General features: G+C 40.4%; 1 protein-coding gene across 5 annotated transcripts in view; it reads right to left on the reverse strand.

Annotated features, from left to right (window-relative positions):
* Positions 1 to 4,616: 4,616 nt before the first annotated feature.
* Positions 4,617 to 11,640, reverse strand: part of arid4a (AT-rich interactive domain 4A) — a 92,821-nt gene continuing 85,797 nt past the window's right edge. For all 5 annotated transcript variants that reach the window (XM_078406623.1, XM_078406619.1, XM_078406620.1 and 2 more), the window contains 2 exons: positions 8,861 to 9,007; positions 4,617 to 6,491 (listed from right to left, as the gene is read on the reverse strand). In XM_078406623.1, the coding sequence (XP_078262749.1) occupies positions 6,388 to 6,491; positions 8,861 to 9,007 (251 nt within the window). In that variant the 3' untranslated portion in view covers positions 4,617 to 6,387. The remainder of the gene's footprint in view (positions 6,492 to 8,860; positions 9,008 to 11,640) is intronic.

An 11,640-nucleotide genomic window follows, 5' to 3' on the forward strand; every position in this document is an offset into this window, starting at 1 on the left:
TAAATAAGGTGACTCCTCCGCCTTCTGTGCTCGAAAGAAAACGGTCCCAATCCCTCTCTATAAAAAGATTGTCCATAGGACCCGTTTAAATCTCTCACATGTGGGCGTTAGTTTGCCCTGCTACAGGAAGTATGTCATTAAATTGGATGCACAAAGTTGTTACCTGGTCTTGGGGGCTTGAAGTATAGGGAGAGAGGTTGGATCGGCTGGGACGTTTTTCTTTGGAACGCAGGAGGCTGAGGGATTACCTTATTGAGATGTACAAAATCACAAGGGGCATGGATTAAGTGAACACTCACCCTCTTTTTCCCCCAGGGCGGAGGATTCTAAAAGTAATGGCCACAAGTTTAACGTAAGAGAGTAGCAATTTAAAAGGACTCAGGGACAGCTTTTTCACGTAGAGGGTAGTCCGTATCTGGAATGAGCTGCCAGAGAGAGATGGATACAATTACAATTTTTAACAGACATTTTAATAGGACATCTATGGATAGGAAAGTTTGGAGGGTTATGGCCCATTTGCAGGCAAATGGGACTAGCCCAGTATGCCAACTTGATTGAAGCAAAGCAGAATGAGACATTAACCCAGACAAAACAATGAGGGAGTTGAAAAATGCAGAGCAGGACATACCACAGTAGGGCAGACTGAGCAAGTCCTCCACTTAGCAAAAAAACCTGAGGCCCAACACAAGCTTGAGAAACAGCATCCAGGCATGTTGCAGACTTCCAAACTCCAAAATCATTTCCACGACTTCAGATAACTTGATTTCTCAGTTGGCATCAGTCATTCATCTATAAATAGAATCCAACACAGAAACGAACCATTTGGCTCACAATGTCCATGCAGAACATGCTGCAAAGTAAAACCAATCTCCTCTGTCTACAAGTGATCCATACCCCTCCACACCCATGTGCCTGTCCAAAACCACTATTGTATCTGCCTCCACGACCACCCCCTGGCAGCACATTCTTGGCACCCACCACTCTAAAAAGTCACCCTCGCACATATTTAAACGTTTTTCCTCCCACCTTAAAACTATGGCATTTCCACCCAGACTAAATGGTTTTGTCTAACAATGTTATTTTCTTTGGGGGTTTTTTCTTTTTAGTAATATTTTGTATTATCTGCATTAGTTCAGGTTTTTTTTCTGGGAGTAGAGGACTTGCCCAATCTTACCTGCGAGGAATGTCCTGCTCTGCATTTCACAACTCCGACATTCTTTTGTCTATAATCTCACCCTCCAACTCCTATCATTGGCCAGATAACATTGTTTACACAGCTTATCCCCATGATCACCCTTGTTTTACCCTGGCAGAAGCACCTCCAACCCCACTCTCCTTGCAGCTTTACAGAATCCTTTATCTCCTTTTCTTTTCTGATGAAGGGTCTCCAACCTGAAACATTGGCTCTGTATCCCTTCTTGAAGATGTGGCCTGACCTGCTGAGTATTTCTGATTGAGTGAAATTTATAATCTTGTTCTTCCTCTGTGAATAAGTGCACCGTGCACTTAAACCTATTGTTAAATAGAGACAGCAGTCAATCAGTGGGGTTTTTATCCATTCACACATCAACAAAATCTGAATTGTGTGAAACCAAGATACCAGATGGCTTCTCACTGACATGGCCAGAAATCCAAAAGAGAGTTCAGAATTAGTCATGCAGCATCTACACACCTAACATTTTGAAATACGAGTACAGATGCTCCACGACTTACGATGAGGTTACGTTCCGATAAACCCATCATAAATCGAAAATATCGTAAGTCGAAAATGTATTTAATACACCTAACCTACCAAACATCATAGCCACCTAACCTACCGAACATCATAGCCACCTAATCTACCGAACATCATAGCCTACCTAGCCTAACTTAAACATGCTCAGAACACTTACATTAGCCTACAGTTGGGCAAAATCATCTAACACAAAGCCTATTTTATAATAGTGTTGAATATCTCATGTAATTTATTGAATATAGTACTGTACTGAAAGTGAAAAACAGAATCGCTAGCCCAGGTAAAGATCAAAATTCAAAGTACGGTTTCTTCTGAATGTGTATCGCCTGTGCACCATCGTAAAGTTGAAATATATCGTAAGTTGAAGCATCGTAAGTCGAGGAGCATCTGTACAATCATGTGTTCATTGATGCAGGTTAAACATTTCAGTCCTTGTTTCATTCATTACCTATTAGAAAAGTTTCAATAGGCATTAATTAAAGAGTAGGGATTAACAGGTCCCTTTCAGAATGGCAGCCAGTGACTAGTGGGGTACCGCAAGGCTCGGTGCTGGGTCCGCAGCTATTCATAATATACATTAATGACTTAGATGAAGGGATTAAAACTACCATTAGCAAATTTGCAGATGACACAAAGCTGGGTGGCAGTGTGAACTGTGAGGATGCTGCTATTAGGATGCAGGGTGACTTGGATAGGTTGTGTGAGTGGGCAGATGCAGTTTAATGTACATAAATGTGAGGTTATCCACTTTGGTGGTAAGAACAGGAAGGCAGATTATTACCTGAATGGTGTCAAGTCAGGAAATGGGGATCTGGGTGTCCTTGTTTATCGGTCATTGAAAGTAAGCATGCAGGCACAGCAGGCAGTGAAGAAAGCTAATGGCATGTTGGCCTTCATGACAGAGGAGTTGAGTATAGGAGCAAAGAGGTCCTTCTGCAGTTGTACAGGGCCCTATTGAGACCGCACCTGGAGTACAATGTGCAGTTTTGGTCTCCAAATTTGAGGAAGGACATTCTTGCTATTGAGGGAGTGCAGCGTAGGTTCACTAGGTTAATTCCCAGAATGGCAGGACTGTCGTATGTTGAAAGACTGGAGCGACTGGGCTTATATACACTGGAATTTGGAAGGATGAGAGGGGATCTTATTGAAACATAAGATTATTAAGGGATTGGACACGCTAGATGCAGGAAACATGTTCCCGTGTTGGGGGAGTCCAGAACCAGGGGCCACAGTTTAAGAATAGGGGGTAGGTAATTTAGAACAGAGATGAGGAAAAACTTTTTCACTCAGAGTTGTAAATCTGTGGAATTCTCTGCCTCAGAAGGCAGTGGAGCCCATTTCTCTGGATGCTTTCAAGAGTGTTAGATAGAGCTCTTAATGATAGCGGAGTCAGGGGGTATGGGGAGAGGGCAGAAACGGGGTACTGATTGTGAATGATCAGCCATGATCACATTGAATGTTGGTGCTGGCTCAAAGAGCCGAATGGCCTACTCCTGAACCTATTGTCTATAATTATAAACAGGAACAAATTAAATTCAGTATTTTTTCCAATTGCCTAGTTTTCAATTTATTTTTTTAAAGTTCAGTTTCTAGAATCACAAAGCTGTTTGGTAAATGGTCAGAACAAAAAATATTCTACTTCAGGGACACTTTTCAATTGTAACATATTAGGATTGCATAACAATACATCGTACTCTGAACAAGAGAGTATTTTGTTAGGATGCAATTAATTTGGAAAATTTCTCACATTTGTTAGATGTAATCTTTGACCCTACCTTCAATTCTCCAAATTGAAAATTCTCCGTTGGAAAATTTAGACATCATATCCAAAACTTTTTGGTAAATGTATTGCTTCGTCCAACAATGTTTATGTGAAAACTTTAACAATAGCAACACCCTAAAAAGCTTATTTTCCAAAGAAAGTAGATACCAAGCTAAAGCCAAATTAATGTTAGCCTAAATGTTGAGCACACCTGGCCTTTTAAAGGACTTGAACAGAGAGCACGGAAGAAAAAGGGGATTTACCAATATTTTCCGAGAGATTAAAATGCAGTCATTAGACCATAGAGATATAGCATGGAAACAGGCCCTTCATCTCAACGAGTCAGCGCCGATCAATGATCACCCTGTACTTAGCTGTATCCTACACAATAGGGACAATTTATCGAAGCCAATTAACCTACAAACCTGCATGTCTTTGGAGTGTGGGAGGAGAGTTCGATAGAGCTCTAGGGGCTAGTGGAATCAAGGGATATGGGGAGAAGGCAGTTACAGGTTATTGATTGTGGACGATCAGCCATGATCACAATGAATGGCAGTGCTGGCTCGAAGGGCCGAATGGCCTCCTCCTGCACCCATTTTCCATGTTTCGATGAAACCAGAGAAAACCCACATGGTCATAGGGACAATGTACAAACTCTGTACAGAGAGCACCCGTAGTCAGGATTGAACCCTGAAGGCAGCAACTCTATTGTTACACTACTGGGCTGCCCTGAAGGAAGTGAAGAAAGTCAAGGAAGGAAAAACTGTCAATGGTGTAATTAAGGCAAAAGTACCAGACAAACATTCAATGGAAGAAAGTGTACGAGTTATAAACCTGTTACATGACTATTTTCTTTTCAAAGTAGTCAAATTGTTAGCTTCCGCCATATGCCTAATTGATATTCATCACGATCATAATTGATTGAATTAATTGAGGCGCAGCCACGCTATGCCCAGTTAAGTTGTTGTAAAACAATAACTGATCCAACAGACCAGTGAAAGTGAAGGATTGAGAAATGGATTGCCAGGACACTCAGCCAGGAAATGGTGGATTAAGCAGTATATCCGGTGGCATAATGTGCAGCAATAAATTCAAAGTAGGTTTCTTAAAACTTGGCCTTTATTAAACTCTGTACGGAGCTCCATTTTATTTCACATTACGATACACCAGCTTTGCAAGTGGAGAGAAAAAAATGCTCTGCTTTTAGAAAGTTAAGCCATTGTCAAATTATTCTCTTCCCCTATACGTGGAAGAAAATAATCCATTGTAATAACTACTACAATTTCACGGTCAAGAAATACAAAAGAAAATCTCAAACATAAAATGAATGGACATTGATTTGTTAGCAGTTCTATGGAATACTATTACAATCCACCGCAGGCCCACTGCTGTTCTGAACCACAGTATCATAATATACAAACAGTCTAGAGCATTCACACTATAACTCTACAGTATTATTAAACATTGGGAAGGGACACCAATTCCTTACAATGTACAGTACATATGGATAAAAATTGATAAAATAATCACATCTGTACACAATACATGTGCAAACTGTATCTTTAAATACATGGTTCTGGAAGAGTTGATATATACAAAGTATGCAATGGAGGCACCATGGCTATACCCATGGCCTGGAAATACTACACAGCCACCTAATGGTTACCGTCATTTCTTGTAGTTGTGCTACTTTATTTTCCCACACATTGCAGTTGAATTTAAGGTAGTAGACAACTTGGCATAGTTATAAGGTTTTACCAGCCAACTTTGTTGAATAGGGCAAATAATATACATTTTACCATTAGGCAGTGTGACCGCAAAGCTAGCTAACTGAACTCTACAGGATACGTAATTCAGGAAAGCGAACCTGCTTTTGAAATTACTGAAATTGTAATTCAAGGTTTGTAACATCTTGTAAATTAAAATGAACAAACCTGGAAAACCGAACTAAGTCTGAAAATATTTTTCTTTCTTGTTTTAAAAATACATAAAAAATACAAGTATTATATCCATTGCCTTGTCTGAATAAATATACTTCACAAGTTGCAAGATAATACATTTTTTTATTTTACACAAAACTCTTCAGGTCTAGAAATTTTTGTTAAATAACTTCATTGTTGTGATATATTTGAAACTTTTTTGTAATAAAATAAAAACTCTGCAATTACATATAAAAAGAGACAAAATAGTCTTGCTATGGAAATTAGTCTACTGAAAACCAATTACTCCGATGACTGTAAACATTACAAAATTTAAATAAGAAATCTCATTTGCATAACTGTGCTCAAAATCCAACAGCAAAATAGAGGAAGACTTTTTCATTACAGTTTCAGTTTTCAATATACTAGATTTCCTGTAACAATCTATTTTGTCCCATTTCCAAATTACACAAAATAGGGCACTCTGCTCACTGTGTACTTTGGCAGTTCAACATAGCTAATGCTCCCACAACTAAGACTGAACTGGAACCACTAACCCAACCTATGAACTGAGCTGAATGGGCTCGTACAAGGCACCTTCCGTTCCGTTACCGGCAAAGCTATTTATTTCCCTGCTGCAGTTAATATTCTGCAAATGTCTTCAGAAGGTGGTCACACATTCATTTCATTCAGTCACCGAGAGGCTTCCACAAAGTGCCATTTCATGTAATAAGAGTGGACAGTAGTCATCAGTGAAGCTCGTCTCATCTCCAAATTACATTCAACTCCGTGCCTTGCAGTGCTAAAGGAACTGGAAGTTAACCAGGCAGAGTGGGAAACTTTTGCTTGAATCCTACTGATAATGCACAAGTCCAATCAGCTGAGTGCTTCCTATGCTAATGTTCCAGGGTTTTTTTAGCACTTGTGTCATGGCAGCAGGCTGCTGGGAAAGGGGTAGAGAAGGGTCATCATCACCTGCACTCTACTGCCACACTGTTTTGGGCTGGTGAAGAGGAAGTGGGACTCATTCCAGTTTCTGAAGAAGTTGAGGATGTACCTGGAGCTGCAGGTGTAACTATAAAATAAAAAATACATAAATTAGTACATTATTTATATGAAGCATTAACATGATTTTTCAGTTAATACAGAAGCTCTTTAACCATATACTAGTGAAAATATCATGCAATAACACGAAAACCACAAGATCTTCTAGATGATGAAAATGTTTTAAGGAGTCGGGAGATGAATCACTCATCCCTATACTGGATCTCTTTCATTTAATCATAAAAATTAAAGACTTGATTGAAAGAACAATGAATTGTACTGCAATTTAGGAAGCACAACAACTGTGCAGCTGAGCGAGAAAAGCATAAAAGGATCATAAACAGATATGAAAAGGGGAAAACTATGATAGCCGAAATTCTGGCAATGTCTTAGGACTTTGGTCAGGGGATGAAGTGATCGATCCCACCATTAGCCACATTTTTCCATCTCCACCCCTTTCCGCCTTCCACAGAGACCGTTCCCTCCGCAACACCTTGGTTAACTCATCCCCTCCCACCCAAACCACCCCCTCCCCAGGTACCTTCCCCAGCAACTGCAGAAGTTGCAACACCTGTCCCCATACCTCCTCCCTCGACTCTGTCCAGGGACCCCGACAGTCCTTTCAGGTTAGGCAGAGGTTCACTTGCACCTCCTCCAACCTCATCTACTGTATCCGTTGTTCAAGATGTGGACTCGTACATCGGCGAGACCAAAGGTAGACTGGGCAATCATTTCCCTGAACACCTTTGCTCAGTCCGCCTGACCTTAGCTGATCTTCTGGTTGCTAAACACTTTAATTCTCCTTCTCATTCCCACATAGATCTTTCTGTCATAGGACTCCTCCATTGTCAGTGAGGCAAAACGCAAATTGGAGGAACAGCATCTCATATTCCTCTCACTTCAGGTAGCAGCACCCCCCCCCCCCCTCTCTCTCTCCCCCACCCAAGTCGCACCAGCTTCTCGTTTTCAACCAACAAAAAGCTAACAATGGCTTGTTTCCTTTATCATTGTCACTTTTTTTGCATATCTTTCATTCATTGTTCTTTATCTCTCGTTTCCCTTATCCCTAACCAGTCCAAAGGGTCTCGAACCGAAACGTCACCCATTCCTTCTCTCCAGAGATGCTGTCTGTCCCGCTGAGTTACTCCAGCTTTTTGTCTATCTTCGAAGTGATCCATCAGTTGTACATGACCATGATCTTCCCAATCTGGACTCCCACATTCAGTTTGGTAGCATACCCAAGGTAGGAGACATTAGCCCAGGAAGGGCTGCAGCACACACTCACGATTATGTAACCAGAGTTTAATTGGGTTACAAAGCAGAAAGTGCTGGAGTACAGCAGTGGCACAGCTGTTGCATCCCAGCACCAGAGACCCGGGTTCGATTCACACCTCAGGTGCTCTGCAGTTTGCACGTCCTCTCTGTGACCATGTGGATTTCATCTGGGTGCTCCAGTTTCATCCCACATCCCAAAGACATGCAGGTTTGTAGGTTAATGGGTCCCTGTAAAATTGCTCCTGGTGTGTAGAGGGTGGATGAGAAAGTGGGATAACATAGAACTATTGTGAACGTGACTGATGGTGGGTGTGGACGGTGGATCAAAGGGACTGTTTCAATGGGCCTAAAGCTCTAATATCTCAAACTAAAACTCAGGCAACATCTGTGGAGGGAATGGACAGTCCACATTTCCGATTGTGAACCTTCTTTAGATTGATTGTAGTAGGGATGGAGAAGGCTGGAAAAGAGAGAACGGGGACAGGACAAAGCCTGGCAGGTGTATACAGGTGTGGAGGGTTGTATTGGCAAATGGTTGAGGTGCAAAGGGTGTCAGATAAGGAGTGAAGAAGGGGAGTGAAATGTGAAGCCAAAGGGAGTGATATACGTGGAAGAGGACTGGGAGGAAGGGAAAGAAGGTATAAAAGGAAAATGAGGGAATCAGAGATAGAAGGCTAGAGATTCCAGCATCTGCAATTCCCCATGTCTCTCTTTCATTGGGTTACAACTTAAATCAAATTTACATAAATTCTCCTTAATTTTCAAATTTAGAACATTAAGGGCTGATCTATTAGAATTACTCAAACGGTAAGAGGATTTATATGATTATCAAAGTTTCAGAATGTTCCCATCCCCCTCCACACAGTCCATTGTAGCAGTCTAAAATCTGGAAGTCCATTCCTTACAAGGCTGTACTTAAATGAAAATTTCAAAATGCAGATTGAAAAATTAATTGGGAAGGAGTGTCATGGGAAACATATTAAATGCTTATTTATATAATTCAACCAGTTTGCATAGTGATACAGATTTGAAACGGCACAATGGTGGACTGCTGTTCCTAAGCAGAATGAATCATAAACATAATTATTTAAGATAATAAAACATCAATTTTATTGAGAACGTTACCTTCTCGTTCTTTCTTTTTTAATCGTTTTCTCCTCCTGTCTATGGATGCTACTTCAGATTTCAAAGACATGTAGTATTTTCTGATCTCCTGCAGCTTGTCCTGTAGGAAACCTATCCGTTCAGTGCTCGTCAGATTGTTCAAGTCAGCTGCGGAAAAAATTAAGTTTACGAACATCAATAAAAAAAATCAAGTGAACAGGATGACAACCTCAAATGGAATGTGCATTATTCATTTATCTTTATTACTACAGAACATTAATTTTCAGGAGGGCAACCTAATGCTCAACTTTTTAAAAATGATTTTCTTTTCATAACATTAAGCCTACCAAGATCTTTATAAGTAATTTCTGTACTTAAGGACAACACAAGGGCAGATATCACTAATAAAAAGTCTTGGTATGCTTCATGTTGCATTAGAGAAAAACTGATGCAGCTCGGCCCACCCAAGTTCCTAGTTTAAGAAAATACATACTTTTAATATGAATAGATTAAGAAATAAATGCTGGGAGACTGAAGACAACCCTAAATTTGTTGTAATAAGAAGGAACTGCGGATGCTGGAGTAATTCAGCAGATCAGGTAGTATCTCTGAAGAAAATAGATGAATGAATGAATGAATAAGTTTATTGGCCAAGTATGTGCCTTGGTGCTCTGCTCACAAATGACAACACAAACATACAGTTAACAATTAAGAATAAAGCATAATTACATCAAAATATGTGGGTGAAAATAAACCAGAGCAAAAAAGAAACTACAGACGTTGGCTATAGTAGAACTACCACTCGTGGAAAAAAGCTACTTATGTCTGGCTGTGGCTACTTTGAGTCGCCTTCCAGAGGAAAGTGCTTCAAAGAGTTTGTGGCCAGGGTGAGAGGGGTCAGAGATGATCTTGCCCGCTCGCTTCCTGGCCCTTGCAGTGTACAGTTTGTCAATGGGGGGGAAGGTTGCAGCCAACAACCTTCCCCCCATAGATCGGTAACTTTTCGGGTCAGGTGATCTGAAGAAGAGTCCCAACCCTAAATGTTACCCATCTATGTTCTCCAGAAATGCTGCCTAACCCACTGAGTTACTCCAGCACTTTGTACCTAAGATTATTGTGTTTGTGGTATTAGTGAACAAAATTGTGACAATCTGAGCCAGATTTTAATGCATAAAACATGAGAAATAGCCTTGAAAAATAATTATTTAATAGTTAAATATGTCAAATATCGCAGAACCAAAATGAGACGATGGAAATAAATATCACATCAGACATCTGTGGGGTGGGCATACACAGACATTTCATTTGTAAGCACTGAATCGACAAATTCTTGAATTTCTAACAGAATTAAAAATCGAGAAAAATCTCCCCCTGCACTCTAGCCAAATGCACCACACACGAGTACAATCACGTCATGCACAAGTACAACAGGTACTGTAATGAGAAAAATAACAGAGTGCAGAATATAATTTTAAAATAGAACATGTCAAATTGGGTTGCCTGTAGAACCCATCTGCATCTTGTGTGAAGTCATGCAAACCGTGATCTCAATAGGTTCTCAGTGTTGAAGTGTCTGTCTAGACTGCATCATTGAACACGTTTCGTCCTCAATCTATTTTACTATAATATTGCACCTCACCTACAATAAGCTGAGTGGGGCTTAATGTGCAAGGCAAGGATCTGATTGTTGACTTTAGAAGAGGGAGACCTTGGAACCACAAACCTGTCTTTCTCGACGGGTGGAAAGTCAACAACTTCAAGTTGCTGGACATGCACATCTCTGAAGGTCTTACCTGGGCCCAGCACATTGATGCGATCATAAAGCCCATCAATGCCTCTACTTCCTTAGAAGATAGAAGAGATTTGGTCTGTCAACAAATACTCTCTTTAACTTGTACAGGTGTATGGTAGGGAGCATTTTGACTTGATTGCATCACAGCCTGGTTTGGCAATTCAAAACTCCCAGTAACGAAGGAAATTGCAAAAAGGTTGGACACTGCCCAGTCCATCAGATATTGACCTCCCCACCATCTATGAGTACTTGCTTATTATGGTGTTTAGGCAGTACTATGTTTACATATCTGTTGAACAGCTGCAAGTCATAATTTCATTGTTCTGTTTCGAGACATGACAATAAAATACTCTTGACTCTTCAATAACAGAATTTCATTTAGTACCTGTTTGACTTTGACGTTCAGCTTTTCCTCCTACTTCTCCGATTTCTTTCACAAATATTAATTAAACCCATTAATTTTATTAGATGGATTCTCACTATTATTGTGTTTTTGTCTTCTGTTCAAACTAATATAAAATATTTGTTTGACCATTTCCTTACATCTCAAATATCTGCCTCTGCAAAAAGACTAAGAAAAATCAGCATGTCTCCAATCACTCTCACTGGTTTCTACAGATGCACCATGGAAAGTATCCTATCAGTTTGCATCACAACTTGGCTTGGCATTGCTCTGTACAAGACCAGAAGAGATCACCGAGAGCTGTACACAGGCCAGTCCATCACACAAAAGCAGCTTCTCCAAGAGTTGGGAGACCAGAACTCACCAGTACTCCAAGTGTGGTCTGATTGAATAAATTTGATTGATTAAATAAATTTTATGAGCCAAGTATGTGTACATGCAAGGAATTTGCCTTGGTGCTTTGCTTGCAAGTAACAACACGATATTCAGTAGACACTGTTACATCACGATGTCCCAATTTTTGCACTCAATACCCTTCCCAAAGAAAGCAAGTGCTCCTCACCACCCCTTTCAGCTGACTCATCACTTTCAGGCAAGTATGCACCA

Source organism: Rhinoraja longicauda, chromosome 10, assembly GCF_053455715.1.
Source record: "Rhinoraja longicauda isolate Sanriku21f chromosome 10, sRhiLon1.1, whole genome shotgun sequence".
NCBI classification, from domain to species: domain Eukaryota; kingdom Metazoa; phylum Chordata; class Chondrichthyes; order Rajiformes; family Arhynchobatidae; genus Rhinoraja; species Rhinoraja longicauda.